General features: G+C 39.6%; 1 protein-coding gene across 1 annotated transcript in view; it reads left to right on the forward strand.

Moving 5' to 3' along the window:
- Positions 1–19,635, forward strand: part of trabd2a (TraB domain containing 2A) — a 57,622-nt gene that overhangs the window by 12,795 nt on the left and 25,192 nt on the right. The window contains exons 3-4 of the mRNA XM_086302520.1: positions 15,076–15,222; positions 15,701–15,875. Coding sequence (XP_086158646.1) covers positions 15,076–15,222; positions 15,701–15,875 — 322 coding nt within the window. The remainder of the gene's footprint in view (positions 1–15,075; positions 15,223–15,700; positions 15,876–19,635) is intronic.

The raw sequence follows: 19,635 nt of genomic DNA on the forward strand, positions 1-19,635 counted from the left end.
AGACAAAGAAGCGGCAACTGTTACTCCCAAATCACTTTACAGATAGAAACTGAAGCCTGGCAACAAGTCAGAAAAGAATACAAATCAAAAATCAGCAGTCTGTATCGACTCTTGATATGTAGTTTGTATTGGCTGCTTTCATTTTAACAGCAAAAAAAGAAAAAAAAAAGAAAAGAATAAAACACCAGAGATTTTGTTTTTCTCCTGGTGGTTGAGGAGTTGAATGTGGTGCCATTCGCTTTGGTGATTGCAAATATTCATGTTCATATTACAGCGCTCCCTTCTTCGCTTTAAAGTTTACACGTGTAACGTCTCAAATATTTGAGGAGATATTAGAGAGAATTTCTTTTATTTCTCTTGTTGTCAGGATATTCTTTGTGTGATCACTGCACACCTTTTTAAAAGAATCATTAGAAAACCGGCGTCATACCGAGCTAGAAAAACGTTACAAATTCCATTTTCCTGTCCTGTGTAAGTCCACCCATTTGCATAGTTTTATTTTTTGAGTATATTTGCTTCAAAGTGGATGAGATTCAGCTGGATGGTGCCAACTGCGTGCCAAGAAAAAGAGCTTTGATTCCTGAAAGTATATACAGTAATACACTCCCGCCGAGCGGAGTTTGACTTTTTGAGACTGCCGCAGGCTTTTCCTGGTTGTGTAACACAAGCTTCTGCTGCTCAGTTAGGGATTTAATAGCTTGTCTTTCTGACTTAACGCTAAGTCATGAAAGTTTCTGCAGGTTCCAGACAACATTACACTGCATTCATACATGGATGCTCCAAATTAAAACATAACACTTACACTCAAAGCTTTAGAAAACATAAGCTCTTAAAGAAAACATGTAAAACTGCACATAATAGCTGCCACTTATGTCAAATAAATGCAAGTCACTAATCCTGATCCAGGGTAACACAAGTTAAACACACTTCATTAGAAATAATTCATCGCTGACTTGATCTTTTTCAAGGATTAATGTATAATAACTGAATTGGGACATGTAAAAATAACTCAGATGAACAGAAAGATATCTCTGAAACTGCTTATTTTAATAGGCAGTTTTCCATCCACTGTTCCAACATCTGATTATGAAACCTTACTGAAAGTAAACAGCTCACAAAGAAACATGGATTTTGTTGTTTCACAGTGAACCGCCGCCTTCATTTAAATAAGAAAAGCTCAGCATCTGCAAATGAACTTAACCCTCACATACTAAGGCCTTCGCTTAATTAAAGCTAATGTAGGTTACATGTAAGAGCTGCGGGAGTCGTTACGACACTAATTTCAATTTGTTTGGTGCCCATCAATCCCTCTATTGTAGTGTAAGTTAACATTTTTGCGGGCTGTATGTGGTTGAGGCCCCGGGTTTGTTGTTTATACTAAGTCGTGACCAATTAGCATTAAATTAGCATGTGACTGATGAAAAGTAAGAAATCCCATACATGCTTGTTTTAGTGTAATTTATTTCTGTGTGTTGCAAAAGAGATACAAGCTAAGTAAAAACAGTTTAGAAGTAAAAGTGTCATGATAAAGGATTTGTTAAAAAAAAATAAAAGGTTGCTTCTCATGGTTCAGTCTTGACTCTGGTAAATTTTATCCTGTTTGTTTTCCCATGACTGATGAAGCCATTGATCAGGATTACTTGATAGCTAAATTGCTGTAATATCGCTAATGGCTCAGTCACACTAGAGTAAAAGTCCACAACTGCCTTGCGACTAGGAAAAATCAGTGCCTCAGTGTCCGAGGCAAGCGTGCGGGTATAACTCCCTCAAACGTTAGTCAACCAAGGTGATTGTGCGAGGTAACGTGTCTCCAAACAGTCACGGTGCGACTGTGACTGCAGACAGATTGGCAAAGATTTGCTAGCAATTTTGGAAAAGTGACAATTCGTGAACAAAGAAATATTGCAAACACACTGCAGTTGATCTAAGTCAGTCTTCATTGGTTGTATTCTGGTTATTTTACTATATAAAAGCAAGGTTGCTGACCGCCTGAATTTGAATCACATCACTATTTGTGGTGGAAAATCTGGATTTCAGTTTCAAATGTGTGAGGTTCTAAGTAGCCTCTGAATGCAAGTAGTTCATGTGGATTTCTGTGTGTGTAGATGTGCAACAGATTTGCAGTTTTTGCTGGTAGTTAATCGCTGTTTCATCACAAACAAACCCTATTGCCAACCTGACCCATTCAATCGCAAACTTACAGCAGACTAATAACAGACTGGCCCCATCTTAACAATTCTTAATTGCTATCTTGGTGCACCAAAGCTGCTTTGAAGATGGCAACTAAATGCAAGTGGTCACAGACCTGGCCTCTGTCTTCAACAACAAGATTGTGAAATAATTTCCGTTGTGTCCGCGGTCTCTGACCTAGAGAAAACAGTGGAACACCTTTCAAGGAGGTATTATCAAGCTGGATCATCACTGAATGCTGAAAAAAACATGGAGATGCTTTTTAAATTAACCTTTCGCCGTATGACATGATTTCTCATAAATTCTGCCTGGTAAGCTTATGCTTTCTGTGTGCTGCTGAGGTTTGTGGCTGGTCTGGATTAAATCCAGTTACTCCACTGCCTGTCGAAGTGAGCCAAACCTGGCTGGACTTCAGCCGAGTGATACAAGGCCAAAGCTGTCCGCAAGCTCCCACACAGAGGATTAATAGTTTCTGTGTCACCTGGAACTTGTCAAAAGGTTTTTTTTTCTAAAGGACATTTTTTAAAATTAGGAAAATAATATATTTATCATTTTTAATTTGAAGGAATGTCAGATAATTATATTTTCATATGTTTGCTTTGAGGTCAGCTTTCTCATACTTAGAAAAAAGTTGATTAAACATTTGTAGCACGTATTTCCAGTTAAGATTTTTTTTTTTTTGGCTTCGGCTTCAGTCTGTAAAATACAATGATGTTATTGACCATTAAATGAAGCAGGTAAATGATTCTGATAATACTTAATGTGTTTGAATAAACTTTTAAAAGAGATAAATGACCATAAATGCACTTGTGTCCTTCTGGCTCCAGTCCACATTTTTGGGGTTTCGGTGAAGTTTCACAGGTGAGTGCCACACAGCACACTTTGTGAGAGTTCTGCACAGATGTTTTGAACTGTCTCAGTGCTGTTACACACCTCATTCACAGCAGGTCTGTAATGAATAGCTGCCTTGAGCATCCACTAGATTTCTCCCCCCCCCCCCCCCCCCCCAGCTAGGTGATGATTTCTTAAATACATTGCAAAGCTGCTTTTTGACCATTACGTGCCATTACTAACGTGTCACTTAGTAACGTGTCACTTGCCAGGCTGTGTTCAGCTCGACCCACTATTAGATGCTTCTGAGATATTTTTTGCTGCGTGGCAATTTCTACAAATTAGCTGAAAAAGTGAAATGTTTTGTAAATGACGAATAGCTGTCATGTTGGGAGTGGAGGCCAGGACCTTACACATGCTGCAAATGCAGCGAAATGAGGAAGATGCTTTTGAAATGATCTTTTTGCTGTATTCTGCTGAGAATTCTGGTAATAACTTTATTCATTCATTAATTTAAGATTAGCTACAATGTGTGTATGACGAAGGAACCAGTCATCGTTTAAGGTAGCCTTTGACAATTAGAATCATCTTCATAGTGCTGGTTTTTAAGGTTAGCATGAGCTGGAGAGGCCCAAAAAAGTTACTCTGTAGCTTAGCTTATTATCAGTGTTCCACTGTCAGACTAAAATTGCTCCACAAAACCTTGCCCACATTTTCTCCTCCTTTTATAACTTTGTATTGACAAAAATTGCCATGTGGGTAGCCTTCACATGATTCAGATCTGGCACTTACTTCTTTGTGTGGGCATAATTAAACACTCTAATTTAACTCTTTATAGAATTAGGCATGGTAACCATGGTTGATTAGACAGTTGTGATCACTTACACGAATATCTGACATGAGCTGGCAAAGAGACACCGAGCTACACATGCTCCACAGCTAATCAGGACCTGCAAAGGTAATCAGATAGCCTTTACCTCAGGCAGCAGCACACCACAGACATTGTCAAGCTGTCCAAAGGAGAGGCAGGAAAATTTCTGTCTTTCCTTGGGCTTTTGTTAGGTGCTTTGCATGCAGACCTGGTCTTCTTTCATTGTGAAGCAGTACACCTTATGGTGAAAGCATTTGACAGTAAATAGTGCTGCAGACACTCTGCACATGTCAGGTTAGGACACTATTTAGCTGATTTTTCTAAAAGGAATTAAGCTGCTCACACTCTAAAAAGAAAAGCATTAGACTGTCAAAGTAACTACTAAACATTGCCTCACCTGTCCCTGCCTCATTTTCTTACCCAATTGGAAAATTGATATATATGTGTTTTTGGCTGAGAACAGAGCTAATTGGAGGTTTGAGTGTCACACGGCCTGCACAGTTTCCCTTTACCTGAACGAAAAAAAAAATGGTAAAAGCAATTTTTCCAATTCTGGAAGCCCGTAGTTGATTTCGATAAGATCTTTTCAGAGGAACACTCCTTTTGATAAATCGCTGCTAAGATAACTGACACATATTGGTCTGAATACAACGGCAAATGTGATGGTCTGGTGATTTGACTTGTTTCGTATCTGTAGATGAAGACAGATATGTTGTATAAACTTATGCGGTGTGTGGTTTTTGTGTGCCGTGCATTTTTGTCTGCGTGACGTGCTATATGTGTGTTTGAATCATTTTTTGAAAATAGTCAAATATTTTACATTATTGACATTGCTGCATTCAAATACCAGGCTAAAATAACGTTTAAAAAACCTGCTAAGGTGTACCTAAGCCTTTGTGAACACATACTTTTCCAGCATTTGTGGAATTTCTACTCAGAAGTTGAGGCGTTTTTAGGTTTGGCTTTTGAGGTTTGAGTTTCAGGTGGTTTTGTGACTTCAACAAAACTGTTTGGTAAGGTTTTTAACCTATGTATTTCAATACCATCGATATAACTAATTTTCATGGTCTGTTACTTGCAATACTTTTTCTGCCCCCAAACATCGATTTTGTTTATCTATTTTCAAAGTAATTTAGAAAGCAAAACCTACCAGACTCACTCTGATGCAAACTGCTCAGGTGAGTACTTGTTGCTTTTTATTTTAATTTTGTACTCAGTATCTTTGTTGTTGGGGAAAAAAACAAGCACGCTGTATTTTTTTTTCACATTTGCAGTTTTTCTGAAGTCACACACTTTGAAACTGTTTCTGAGTCTGCAATAATAAAGAAACTTTACAGACATGATGCAAAGTTTGATTCCTCACCATCTAAACTTGTATGCAAACCACTCTTTGACCCTGTGTGAATCTTTCATTGGCTGTTTCTTATTTCACAGTTTCCTCCCCTTATCTAAAACGTGTTGAAGCCTCTTCGCTTGCTGTTTTTACAGTATATTTCATCATTTGTGTTGCTTTGACAGTTGCTATTTTGGTGTCAGTTTGCATATCAGGATGCTTATATTTGTACCATTCACAATAGTTGCAGAGGGACACTTCTCTGAAAACTGAACTCCCAGCACATTTGTGATGTTTGGATGTTTTTCATATTTTGTTGACTGTTCATAAATCTGTGGTTGTGAAGCTGTGGGAAGTGGTAGATGTCTAGACAACAACAACCATCACACTCTCTGATTTTCACTTGGCCTACCTATCTTTTTTTTAACCGCTATTTCTTTTTCTTTCCGTGGAAACACGATTCTCTCTTTCCTCCCGCTGTTTGTCTCAAAAATATTTTCACCCTCTGTTTATCTCCTTTACTTCCTTTGTCTCCTGTACTGATCAGCCTGACAGAACAATAAACAGATTCATTTCTCAGATAGTTTGGATGCAAGGGCCCATTTTCCATTGCATAGACTTATTCTGTAGGTGATTGGGAGGTGTAGCGTTTATACTGCTGATGGCGTTAAAGGTCGATGTTGAGTTTATTGGGATTCCAGTCTCTGTTTTTGTTTAGAATAAGAGAAGTGATGCAAGCTGACTGAAAGTGTTCACATGCATATTACTGTAAATAAGCGTGTGTGCTTGTGCATGTGCCTGGCTTCTTCAGTTTGGTTTGCCCGCGGTGATTTGGTTCTGAGTCTAGGCCAGTGGTAAATAGCACTATGTGGGTTTTTAATTCCTGCTGTGTCTTTATTTCTTGGAGAACTTGGAGAGCAATTTCTTATCCTGCTGTCTGTTGTTGTTTTTTTAAACATCATTTGCCCCCATCATCCTGTGCAGTGAGGAATTTGGTGTATTTCAATTCAATGTCCAAACTTTTTACGGGATTAATATACAGATTCAAAAAAGTACAAAATAATCATCTTAACAAAGCAATTTAGTCAACGCTGTTGGATTAAAGTTTTGGGCATGTAGTAGTAGTAGTTTGAGTTTTCCCTTTTCCTCTTCTTCCGTAATTTACATTTCCCATGTAAACCTTTTCACCTTCAGCCTCTTTTTGTCTTCATATGTTTCCATAATTTCTTTGGACTTCTGCATCTTGACTCTTTGCAGTTTCCTGTTTTCACATGTGTGCTGAATAAAGGTTCAATTATCTGTGTAGCATGATGTGGATGACTTAGAATGCATGTGATTGGTCTGTGTTTACTCTGTACATACACTGATAAAGACAAAAAGCTGGTTAAAATAACCTTACTACAAATACGAGAGTAGTTCTGCAGAATATAACAGAATTGTCAACTCGAAAATAACAAACTACGTCCATTCTTTGAATCACTGTGGTTTGGCAGCGATGTAAATGGATAAGCTTTTAATAAATACTCCTCTGGCCTTGCAAGAAACCATCAAGCAGTCTTGATCTATGCATTGTTATCGCCACAGGCTAAGGATGAAATAGCTGCCACCATCACCAAGGGGGCAAAGTTTGTGGAATGAGTGCACTGAGTGGGATTTTTCTGTTTCTGCAGAGGTTGGAGTGCAAAAGAGCACACGGACTAAAATGCAATTCATGCATCTAAAACTATGTTTTTTATAAACTTGACACTGAGATATTTCCAGATATTGGAAATACTGGAAAGTCTTTTTCTTGCCTGTATCCTTGCTTGGCTGTTTTTTTTTGTCCAGCTGCGATTCCCAGTTTGTCGATGGCCAGCCATTTGTCTACAATGGCATACAACACTCTGCTATTGAAGCAACCTGCTGTACCGAAATATTACAACTTTTTCCCAGATGAAAGAAGATAAAACAATTTATTTCGGCTAATTTTTGCCTGTTTGAGTGTGGAAAATCTTGAATTAATCTACTCTTCTTTCTTTGCCTGTTTGCATGATAACACACATACATTCTCAGATGGTCAGTGTGCGTCTGCAGTAAGTGTTCGCAGCTGTTTTGGCTTGAATCTCGGCATGAAACAGCTTGGCAGTGTTGTTCTTGACTCGTGCTGTCCTGAATTAATAGTGTTCTTTCAGTCAACAGACAGTCGTCGAGATTGATGGCTGTTTTCCTTGTGACTCGCTGTGTTTTCAAGATCTTTGTGTTGTGTCTTGGTGGACCGAGTCGCCGAGTGGCTCGCTGGTTGCTGTGTGGGCCTGTTTTGTATGTACGTGTGAGAGAAAGGAAGAGTGACAGGCAGGAAGACAGAGGCAGGAAAATTTTGCGAATAGTGGACACTCCTGTTTGGTCACTGTCAGAATGTGTGATGACAGGTGGCAGCATGTGTGTGTGGGAAAGTGTGTGTTTACAGTGCTTCTATGTTGATTAGGAAATTAGCTTTGCACAGAGAAGCCACTGTTGTTATGTTAATTTATATAAAAAGTTAGAAAAGCTGGAGTTACTGAACTTTGACATTTTGGCATTTTTACTTAGACAGTCAATCAGGTATAAGAAGACATTACAGTAAATCAAGGGGCTGATCACAGACTAAGAATGACCCTTGTGTGCAAACGGCGTGTTGTTAGGACTCCTGTACAGCTTGTTCAGGGTATAGCGAAGCAGTATAGCCGGATAGAGCGCGGGGGTTTGAGAAGTTGACATTTCAATCACCACAACCCCCACGATCTGCGCGCGCGTGCACACACACACACACACACACACACACAATGCGCGTGTAGAAACCTCGAGCCATTTGGTTTGAGGCTGATTCCCTGTGACAGCCTAAATATTTGGCTGTGTCGGGCACCAAGGTAAATGCACCCCGCAAGAATGTTTTTACAGGGCGAGAGAAAGGGAGAGAGAGACAGAAGGGAAGCGAGGAGGGCGAGAGATAGGTTTTGGACAGAGATAAATAGAGAAAGAGAGAGAACGCACAGAGAGGAAGAGAAGGAGAAGTGTAGTCACGGTTTCATATGAATGTGGTCTGAGTGCTGGCCGCTGGTTTCTCTGTGATGTACATGGAGCATGTGCTCATTTTTTTATGTGCTGAAGTCTGGAGGCATAACTCTACTCCAAATAATTAATCAATAAGAAATTGTATCGACACACTCTAAGTTTAAACTTCAGCCTCCCAAGAGATCTATGAGGAAACAAAACATGCACATTAACTTATTCATTGAAAACATTTTTAAAAAGCAGACAAAACAAACATATTACTTTACTGATAACAGCTATTAGTGAAATCCTTGCTCATCTTAGATGACTTGGCTTTTATAAACACACTTGTGAAGTAAAAATTGCTTGCTGATGATTTTAGTATTTTAGTGATTTAAAATGAAACTGTGGGCTTAACCTGGCTATTAAAGGAGTTGTTCATGTCAGCATTAACTCACAAGGATCATAAGGATTAGGAAATATAAATGGTATATGAGGATACTTTTTCCCTAAAGAGAGAGAATACGTTTTTGGTCATTATTATTTTCAGAGCTTTGGGCCTGAGGACTTTTTTACTTTCTCCTCTTTCTTTCCTGTACAGGAAATCCTTGCCCAATACTTTCCTTCTTTTGTTGCATTGGAAAATTAATAAATCTTTCTTCAAAGGTCTGCTCTGAGTTCTGCAGAGCGGGCAGTAATCCATGATGATGAAGCATTTAAGCACACACACACACACACAAACATATAGGCACAGACACATACATGTACATATAAACACACTAAGATGAGACCTAATCTTGTACAGGTTATACACACGTACATACACGAAAACATACACACGGAGCGAGGAGGTCATTAGTGACCCGAGGAATGTAAGGGTCAAATCTTAAAAAGATCTGATAGAGGGGATCTATAGGATCAAAGGAGAGAAGGATGGAAAAAGAGGGAGTGAAGGAATATGCAGGATGAAAGAGGAGAAGAAGGGAGGTATGAAACGATGGGAGGATAAATGTGTGAGGGAGAGATGTGTAGGCAAGTCGGAGAAAATATGCTCAGGGGAGTTGGAAGGAGGGAATTGAAAGAAAGAAGCAACAATACGGATAAGTCAAACTGACAGGTGTGCGTATCTGTGTTTAAATGGTGGGTTTTCAGCAAGAAAGTGAAAAGGTTGCGCTGTGGTGAAAGATTTATGTGTGTGCGGTGGGTTTCTGTGCGGTGGGAGTGTCAGTGAATGTCTGCTGAATAAAACACTTTATTTCCACTTTTGCAGCCGCAATAGCCATTAAACAGCCGTTTCTTTACAAACATAAAGACAAAAATCATAAAACTGGCAGTATCTTCACTTTTTTTAACCACAGTCTTATAGAAAAAGAAACTTGCTATGTTTTCTTTCGCTTTTCAGCTTGTAGTTATGGTTTAAACCACCTTTTTAGTTTATTTAGGTTTTCTCTTTATTTTCATACACCTTTTCCTGGCTCAAAACCAATATTGGATATTTATTTGACCAGAAAGCAGCAGAAAAATACAAAATAAACACGTTATGTTGATTTTTTTTTCTCAAGACTGTTAGATGTTACACTGAAACGCGAAAGTTCGTTTTTCATGGTTTTAAACCTCTGAAACCTCTGAAACTGTGGAGTGGACAAATTGAGACTTTCAGTTTAAAATACACAATGAGACTATTATGAAAGAGAAAACAATCAATTTGAAATCAGTCACATTTTTTTAATCATCTTAGGTATTAGAAGTTCAGCCTGTTTTGTCTGGAAACTCAGATAAAAATAGACGTTACTTCCTGAACCCCATCACAATCAAATCACAGGGCATTGGTGTTTAAATGTTAACTACCTGAGGACAGCACAAGGTCTCCGAATCACTGTTTTGTGAAGACCTAGCAGTGCTGCTGTGCTCCTGATGGGTCTTGTTTTAGGGCTGACTGCTCTGACTAACATTTCGCTGATAACATCACTCATAAGTAATTCAGAATCCCCGTCTCTGCCTACTTCTGCCTGCATTCGTCTTCGTCTATACTCTCATCCTGAGGTTTCATCGATAACAACAGTAGTGAAAGTCTTTTCACTACTGTTCTTTTTCTCTCCCTTTTTTTCTTTGTTTTCTTCTCTATTATTGGTCTGAACCTTTCTCTTACTGTTGCTGGTATAAATCATACTCAGTGCCTGTTTCTGTCTTATTTATGTGCATGTATGACAAAGAGAAAAGGAGACTTGTATTACTGTGATAGCATCACAAGCAAGTAGGAAACCGAGGAGCTGTTGGGAGTCTTCATTTGTACTTGGGAGATTGCCTGGAAGATCTCTGTCTCACTCTCTCTCTTTCTGTGTGTGTGTGCACGCATCTGTCTGAGGACATGGTTTGTCAGCAGTGTGGATAGCCTACTTTATAAAACGTGTGTTACTCCATATGCTTTTTCTGCTCACTTAGGCACGCAAAAACAGAATATTTGGAAAAATCACAAAAAAACCACAAAGACGCTTGCACGCACCAGCACACATGCTCATCTTTAGTGTCTCATTAAAGCCCAGCTGAAAATTAAACTAGTCAAACACTCTCTAAATCTCAGTGCCAGCTCTTACAATCAGAATAACATAAATTAGCTGGAGGCTTTGCCATAAAAGGAATATAGCTTTGTGTTTACATGTTGGTCACATTATGCCAGATTCATATTATGACATGATCTCTCGTATAGTTTACATAGTCTATATATTTATATACAGACCAAATGTGTTGATGACATTGTTGGCGAGATTAAAGACGTAAAGCCATCTTATCTTTGCTTGTTATGATTATGGTGATTATGATGGCAGCATTAAGGCCGAAATATACTGAACCTAAAGTAACATGAAGCAGACCAGTGTTGAATGCTGCTGGCTGTTGTGCCGCTGTCTTTCCCTGGATACAAAAGAGGTCCTTCTCTAAACTGTGACACTATTCCTATATTATTCCTGTGTTATGGAATTAATTGTGCTGACTTATTTATGGTGCCATCACATTAGTACTGAATAGGTTTGTCACCAGAACTGAAAGTTTCGATACCTTTTGACACCAAACCAAAAAACACTGATACTCGAATACTAATTGATAAAGAAAAAGCACAGATTATATCGCATTAGATACTCATTTGCAGCAGTGTTGAAATCAACAGTGCTTTCTTCACTTCCACCAGCTGACGCTCTGCTTTACACAGCCCCACTGTAAGCTGACAGGCTCACAGCCCTTCCCCTCACTAGAAGCTGAACACATGAAAAGTAGTGCAACAAACTTGGTGATGCTTATTAAAAGACCAACAGCCCACTCTTTATCAACAGTTGTCATACATGTTAGCCTGGACACATGTTACCTGATTAATTACAGAGCTGCCGCGTGCTATCATTAAAATAGGGTCTAGTGGCTTTGGCTAACAATAAAATGCTAATGCTAATTTTGGACTTAGGGATATTTTATATTCAGTGCAGTGAATTGACGTCAAATCTGCTGTCACTAGCCACCGTTTCTTGGTCGTGCACTTATCAAGTTTTGTAACCTGCTTGAAGACATGACTGTGTTGTTTTTTTCCCCTGCTGTTTTAATGGTATATCAGTAGAAATGCTCAAACATTCACAGATTATATAAAGGGAGATGTTGGAACAGTTGAAAAGATGATACTTTGTGGACAAAACTGGAAAAAGCAGTTTTTTTCTCCTTGTTTTGATCTCTTCTTCTCCTACATCAGTGCACATGTAGTTCTCTGATCAGGAAAATAATGTAGTGGCTACCTGCTTTGCTGCCATAACAGAGAGCATAAATGAATGAGGCCGTGAAGCCAGCAACCTGGTGGGTATACTGGGGCCTTTAGAGAGCAAACATTATCAGTCCTGCTCATCTGTGTTGTTAATGGACAATGTTAGTTTGTCAAGATAGCAAAAATTATTTGTTTTTAAAAAGTATTGTGTTTCTTTTAAAGAAAGACACCTAGACAAATGATTCAGTAGATATATCTATAGCAGGAACTTTTCATTTAATTGTTTGTCCATTATCTAACTTTGGTGTAGAATGAATGACAAGGGATCTTTATTAATAGAAAAAAGCTGTAAAACGTATGAAAATATCCTGAAAAGTTCAAAATTAAAAAAGCCTTCCAGTGAAACGGACTGGCATCTTTGCTTGCCCGATTTTGACCCCCGGGCCTTATGTTTGACACCTCTGCTTTAGAGAAAATCAACATTTGGCTCTGGTACATGTTCCTTCACATGATTTAAAGCATCTTTCCACTTGGCTCGCAACCAAATGACAATTTTTACTAAATAGTTGAGGAGGTGTAACACCTTAACAATACTCTACAAAACTCAAAACCTTAAACTAAGACTCCAAACTCCAGGGCGAGAGCAGCAAGAGTTTTTTGAACACTCCAAATCTCCACATGTGGGAATCTGACCGTGATGATGTTTGCTCTAGATGCACACACCCACCCCACTCCATCTCCACAAGAGGGGAGATTTCCATGACAAAGGACAATTATTGACTTTCATTGGCTCCGCTTTCTTTGATATCAGCAAGGGGTGTGTCTGTGTGTCTGTCTGTGTGTGCAGGAGGGGGCGGGTTAGGGGACAGCAGAAGAAACAGGGGGATGTGATGAAAGGAGCCGAGTGGGGAAAAAGCACCCGCTGACCCGCAATGGAGTAGTAGAAGAGGACGATTACAGCAGAAAGAAAGGAATGATTTGTTAAGGTTTTCTTCCTTTCAGTCCTCCACTTTACTGCTTTTTTTCTGTTTCCTCACTTTCTGGTTAGTGTTTTCTTTCTGTCTGTCTTATTCCTTCCCCGCATTTTTTTTTGTACTTTAAGCTGCCTATATATGACTGATCCTCCCCCTCACCCACACCTCCGCTCCCTCCTCCTCTCCCTTCACTACCATAATTTAAGGGGCTGAAAGGCATGGCGAGCACAGAAAGAGGAGAAGGGAGAGCAGTGAAAAAGGGGAGACCCTGCAGATGAGGGCCTTCCTTCACGGAGATGGCACAGATGTGAGGGTGTTTTTGTGAAATGAGTCGGGGAGGGGCGGCGATAGGCTAATTTGCGTGGCATAAAGACGGGGGTCCTTTTCATATGCAGAGCTCCACTTTGATGCGCGGCCGATGAAAGCTGGAGGGAGCACAGAGGAGAGGAGAAGAGAGGGTGACGGAGGGGTTCTTTGTCCCCCTGACAAGAAGGCATCTGCTCCACGCTGCTCTCCTCTCCTGCTCTCTTCAGCTATAAGGAGGCTCCCACAAAGGGGAAGCCGAGGGGGAAAAGTGTCATCGGAGCACCTTAGAAAGCAGAACATAAAAAGCAAAAACATAACAAAAAAATAGCCGCTCAGGTCCGCCTTGCATACAGATACGCATATCGTTACAGAATTCAAGAGCTGAGGCTTCACACACAAACTGGTGAATTGCAAAAACATGCTGACATACTGTGGACAAATTTACATAGTTCCACTGCTAACCAAAAACGTATTCACTTTGACTCATTGTTCCTTTTGAGAAGCAAATAAACTATACAAAACTTTCTTCTGTCACTGGGATTGAGATCAATGGCTTCCAGGGTGAAAGGTGTGCGTTTGTGTGCATGTGTCTGTGTGTGTGCGGTGAGAGATCAGAGGGAGACCATGCACTGAGGTGACTGGCGGTGCTTTCTGTACGAACCCCTGTCTCAAGTCTGATGTGTAGACTGTACAGCTTTCTGAGCATGTGCGTGCGCTGATGTGCAATTGTGTATATCTATATTTGCATGTGCATGTGTGCATATGTCTTTCATCTCACCAGGCCTCTCTAACCAAACACTGGCTGATTTCATGCTCACACAAAAGCTGAATCTGTGCTGCAAAGCTGAAAGGGGTCCAGGCAGAAAAAAGTGTCCTTTTTAAAGTGGTTAATTCAATAGGACACGTAAATCAGAATTTTATGCCCAGTCTTGCCTAAAATTTAACATGTTTGCTGTTTGCTGACAGTGTCTGTCAGTCAGACTAGTATAGCTCAACAACTTTTAAATGGAATCCTATAAAGAGTGTACATAAAATAGTTTTCAGATAATGGATCATTTTAACTCTAAACCAGGCTGGACTCCAAAAGGCTAGGCATGCTGCGCTATGTTGAAACTGATAGCTCCTCTCCATTTCCCCACTGTGGCAGTTACCACTACATATCATCACAGCAAAAATCTTCCTTATGTGGATTCCTCGCTTCTCAAGATTTTCCGCTCTAGGTGAGCTATCCTCTCACCTTTTATCAGACATTTGTGTTTTTTTTAGCAGCAGAGCTCCTCTCTCTTACGGATAATTGACATTGTCTTGCATTGACAGCCACATGTGCTGTCATTTCTCTTGATCCTCTTTCTTTGTTGTTTTTGTTTTTTTGTGTTGCATTGCTCAACAGCTGATCTGGGAATATCTTTAACTCTCAATTTGATTCTCTTTGTTTGGCAGGCCTTGAAATAAAACCTCAGAGTCACAGAATGAAGCCTCCTGAATACAACTGTCATCATTAATAGCATTCTTCAGCTGCATGGCAGTTTTAGCAGTGGCACACTGCACAGCCAATAACTGTTCAAAGATTGCTTTGGCTTGTAGTTGAGAGGGCACTGTTTATTGCTGGTATCCAGTAATTACACCAGAACATACCAATGCTCACATGTATGTGTGAGGTTGCTGACTCGCTGCTTGTTTGATTGTTAGAAGTTGTATTTTACACATATAATTGACATTAATTTGCTTGATCTTCATATTTTTGACCCCAGAAAAACCTCTGGGTCTTAGAGGGAGGTAGAAATAAATCTTTCATTAATTGGTTATCCCTGTCTTATTTTAGGTGATCTTTGCCCTGAACCAGACTTTATTACAACAGGAGTCTTTAAGGGCAGGAAGCCTACAGGTCCCATATACCACTGAAGACCTCATCAGGCACTACAACTGTGGAGATCTCAACTCCATTATCTTCAATCATGACACATCACAGGTCAGATCATCCACAATCTCATCTTATCTTGTCTTGTCTTATCTGTAACTTTCAGTCTGTCTAATAAGCTTAGATTCATTTTGATCTTAGGTTTGTCCAACTGGCACAACCCTTAACCTTTTACTTTCACCCCTAACCTACTGACCCACCTCACCTTCTTCTTCCCCCACCCCACACACCCCCAGCGCACACATGCACTTTCTCCATACTTAGCTACTTCTGTTCTTTCTTTGCCACCATTGCTATATGTTTCTCCTGCCAATCTCATGAGATCTTTGTCAGTCCAAAGGCTTTTAAGTCAATTGTACCATCAGTCATGTAAAGAAAATAAATAAGTAAAAACCCTTGAACGATATGTCTTAAGAATTTCAGATTTTTTATTGATTCAACCTTAGTCAAAGGTTTGCAAATAACCTATAAATAAACAATCATGTCTTCTGTGTTTTACTTTCATGGCCAACTACCTTGGGAACTATAGGTCCCTAACTTCAATAATGTGACACTGCCACCCAATGAGCAGGCCACTGCCCAGGAAATAGACAGCTACTTCCGACAGGAACTCATCTACAAGAGAAATGAAAGGATGGGCAAGAGGGTCAAGGCTCTGCTTGAGGAACACCCAGACAAGAGCTTCTTTTTTGCTTTTGGAGCAGGTTGGTGTTCTCTAATCTACACAAAATACACACAGAAAAAAATGAACAGTGAACTCTGTGATCAGTGTTTGGAGTATCAGCTTTATAATATGCAGTGTGGGTTGTTGGTTTACTAGTGTGTTATTAGATACAGTAAATGCCGCTATATACGTATAATATCCCAAATCCACGAGTTCCTCCCCGTGGATACTTCTATGTGTATGTGTATTTGTAAAGTGGTAATGAGATCTTTCCTTCAGTCCAGACCAAAACTCCTGGACACAAATTTACTTAATTACCTTCAAAATGACTGAATGTGTGTGTGTGTGTGTGTGTGTGTGTGTGTGTGTGTGCGTGTGTGCGTGTGTGTGTGTGTGTGTGTGTGTGCATGGCGGGGCCTGGGGCTCACTAAGCCTTGACCCCTGTGGGACATGGTCCTGCTCCCGGCTGGATGCTTCTGCCCGTCTTTGGGATGTGGATGCTTGTTTGTTCTGGGGTGCGTGGCTGGATGTTCCAGTGTGGTTGTTGGCTTGCTCCCTTGGTGGCAGGGTAATAATAATTACTTTTATCCATTTAATATAATGACTTTAATTCCAGTTTTGTTTGAAGAGCACTCCTACAAAGGAGATTAGAGACTTCTTAGTCAGAGCAGCTTAGCAAACTCAGGTAGAGAAAGCAAAGACATCGTAACCTCCTAAGACCCGAACTCTTTCATGGCATGCATTTTTAATTTCTCTTTGCTATTTGGGCTGATTGGGACCGGATGAATGTAAAAACAAAGACTTACGTGATTTTTATTTTTTTTTTACCTGATTTTTGTTTCTGAGAAAAATGAGATCCACATATGAGGGCATTCGCTTTAAATTTCGATAGAACAATAGCAGTATAATGTCCTCATAAGTGGATATCAGACACTTGTAGAGCAAAATGTAGTATTTTGGTCTAAACAACTCAAAATGTGATGTCCACATATGTGGACGCCAGGTCCTAGGAGGTTAAGGAAGAGGTGAACAGAAGCCCCAGAAAAGCTGAATTTAGCTTGTCTTCCCAGAACTGAAAGGGCAGAGTCCAGAAACACACACATATATATACATTTATACATATAAGTGGGAATTCGTGTCTCTTACTGTTGTCTTTAAATAAAGAAAACAATTTTTTTGGATGTTATTGCATTGGATTTATGGAAACCGGTGCTGCTAATCAGCCCTATGAATGAATAACTCACTGACTGATAGATGGTCTTTATCAACTTTGAGTCCAAATAGTTTAGTTTAAAGGAGATCTTCTATAAACCATAATTTTATCAATGCAGGGTTAACCAGAAGCAGACTTGTGGTGTGTTTGAGTCATTTAGAAATGTCAGCATAATACTTTGAATTCTTTTAACACTACATAGCAACCTCATAAGTATCACCCATCTAATAAAAGAATCCAATGAAAACAGGGACGGTGATAAGAACAGAAATCAAGCATACTTCTATGTGTGTGTGTGCGTGTGTGTGTGTGTGTGTGTGTGTGTGTGTGTTCACTTTATGTGTGCATAAGTCCATCAGCCAGACTTTCTTTATTCTGTTCTGAAAATGGACAATCAATTGATTCATTCATTTTCTCTATCCTTTGAATTTGTCTTTGTTGTAAATCACTGATTGATCTATTGATTATATTTTGGACAGTTTTCTAATGTAATGTCCAACAATCAGCTTATTTTTGCATAAAGTGTTTACAGATAATTAATAACACATCTATAAACTATTTATTAGCCATCAATAAGGGGAGTCTTATTGAAAAGTAGCGCCATTACATTCTGAATTTGGCATGTCATAAAGTTTCAGTTCATTTCATACTTCTTATACAGAGCTGTATGAGAAGAGTGGACCAAATTGTATTAATTTCTTAATCCAATTTTGTTGTTTTGTTTTGTGTTTTTTTGCTTTTAAGCAATGTTACTGTGTAAACCTTTGGGGGGTCATTTTTGAGTAGAACAGCAGTGAGCTTTGAGCAGAAAGAGAGAGGCTTTCACAGACTATTGGTCTGCTGCAGGAAACAGATGAGGAAAAGCAGATGAACACACACACACACACACACACACACACACACACACACACAAAACCCACTCCCAGTGCCTAACAAGGAGTACATTTCAGAGCTATCCCCTAAGGAGGTGCCTTTACAAGGGCTTGGTCTCTGAAGGTGTGTGCCTCTGTGTGTATTTTTGTATGTATGGGTGTGTGCTTATATGTGTGTTCACTGTGCATGTGTGTGTCTGCATGTGAGCTGGTGAGTGAAAGTGATATGGCCAATCAGCCCAGAAGCATTGGTCTTAGACATATGGAGGGCAGGTTAGGTCGTTGTGTACAAGGAATGGGATGTGGCACACGATGGTCCACACACACACACACACACACACACACACACACACACACACACACACACACACACACACACACACACACACACACACACATTACACAGGCCCCTGGGTATCTGGGTAAAATGTGTCCTTAATTATCCCGGGTGGGGTCAGAGGACAAGCACACTCACGCACACACACCGGCTACAATGGAGCCCATTATGTCAGGGTACTTCGTTTCCCTGTTGCTATCAGCTGTGAGATCTGTCTTATCACTGACCTTATCATGTCCCTCTGATTCGTTAAAGAATGTTTAAACAGATTAAAGATTTTTTTATGTTCCACATTTTCAAAGCTTTAGGTAATCTGTGATTATGAATAATGTTAACTTTAGATTAAATTTGATTCAGAGGAATTAGAGTTGTGCTTTTTGAAACAGCAGTAGCATATTTGACATATTTCTTTTCCCGGGTAATGATCCCATTTGACTGCAGAGGTCGGCCTGCAGATTCCTGACTGACCTATGTGGAAAATTGTTGAGGGTTTTCATTTTTGCTTTCAGTAAGCTTTATTGCCACAACAACTTAAGTACACTGGAAATAAAATAATGACCTAAAATAACTTCAGCATTAACATTCTAATATAGTACAAAGTTAACTGTGATGAGGAAATATGGCTGTTTTTTTATATTTAATTTTTATTTACATGATCAACGCAGTTTGTCTGTTTGTCTGTCAGCAAGACAATTCACTCACTGGCCACTTTGTTAGGTATACTTCAGTAGTTCTGAAGCGCACTTCTACAAAGGAGATTAGAAGCGTTGTAGTCAGAGCACCTTAACAAGTTCAGATACAGAAAGCAAAGTCAATTTTTAAGTAACACGAGACAGAAAAGCTGATTTTTTTTTCTGGAACTGATGGGTAGTACATGGCACAAATTGAGCCTAATCAGCCAGTCACATGACACAAACTCAGTGCTTTTAGGCAGATATGTGCATATAGACATGCTAAAGTTTAAACTGAGCGTCAGAATGGGGAAAAAGGTAATTTAAGTGATTTTGAATGTGGCATGGTTGTTGGTGCCAGACGGGCTGGTCTGACCGTTTCAAAAAACTGCTGATTTGCTGGAATTTTCTTACACAACCATCTCAAGGTTTTCCAGAAAATTGTCTTACAAAGAGAAAATAGCGAGCAACAGTTCTCTGGATAAAACTGCCTTGTTAATGCCAGATGCCAGAGAAGAATGCTATGAATGCTTCAAGTTGATAGCAAGGCAACAATACTTTAAATAATTACTTATTATAACTAAGGTATGCATAAGAGAACCTCTATATGCACGCATTTAATGCAGATTGGCTACAGCAGCAGAACATTACACCGGGTGCCTCTCCTGTTAGCTAAGAACAAGAAATTGAGGCTACACTTCAAACTG

The sequence above is a fragment of the Aulonocara sp. 'chitande type north' Nkhata Bay genome, linkage group LG7 (assembly GCF_057382095.1).
Source record: "Aulonocara sp. 'chitande type north' Nkhata Bay isolate Kocher_YH1m ecotype deep benthic linkage group LG7, A_spYH_male_GT1.1, whole genome shotgun sequence".
NCBI lineage: Eukaryota > Metazoa > Chordata > Actinopteri > Cichliformes > Cichlidae > Aulonocara > Aulonocara sp. 'chitande type north' Nkhata Bay.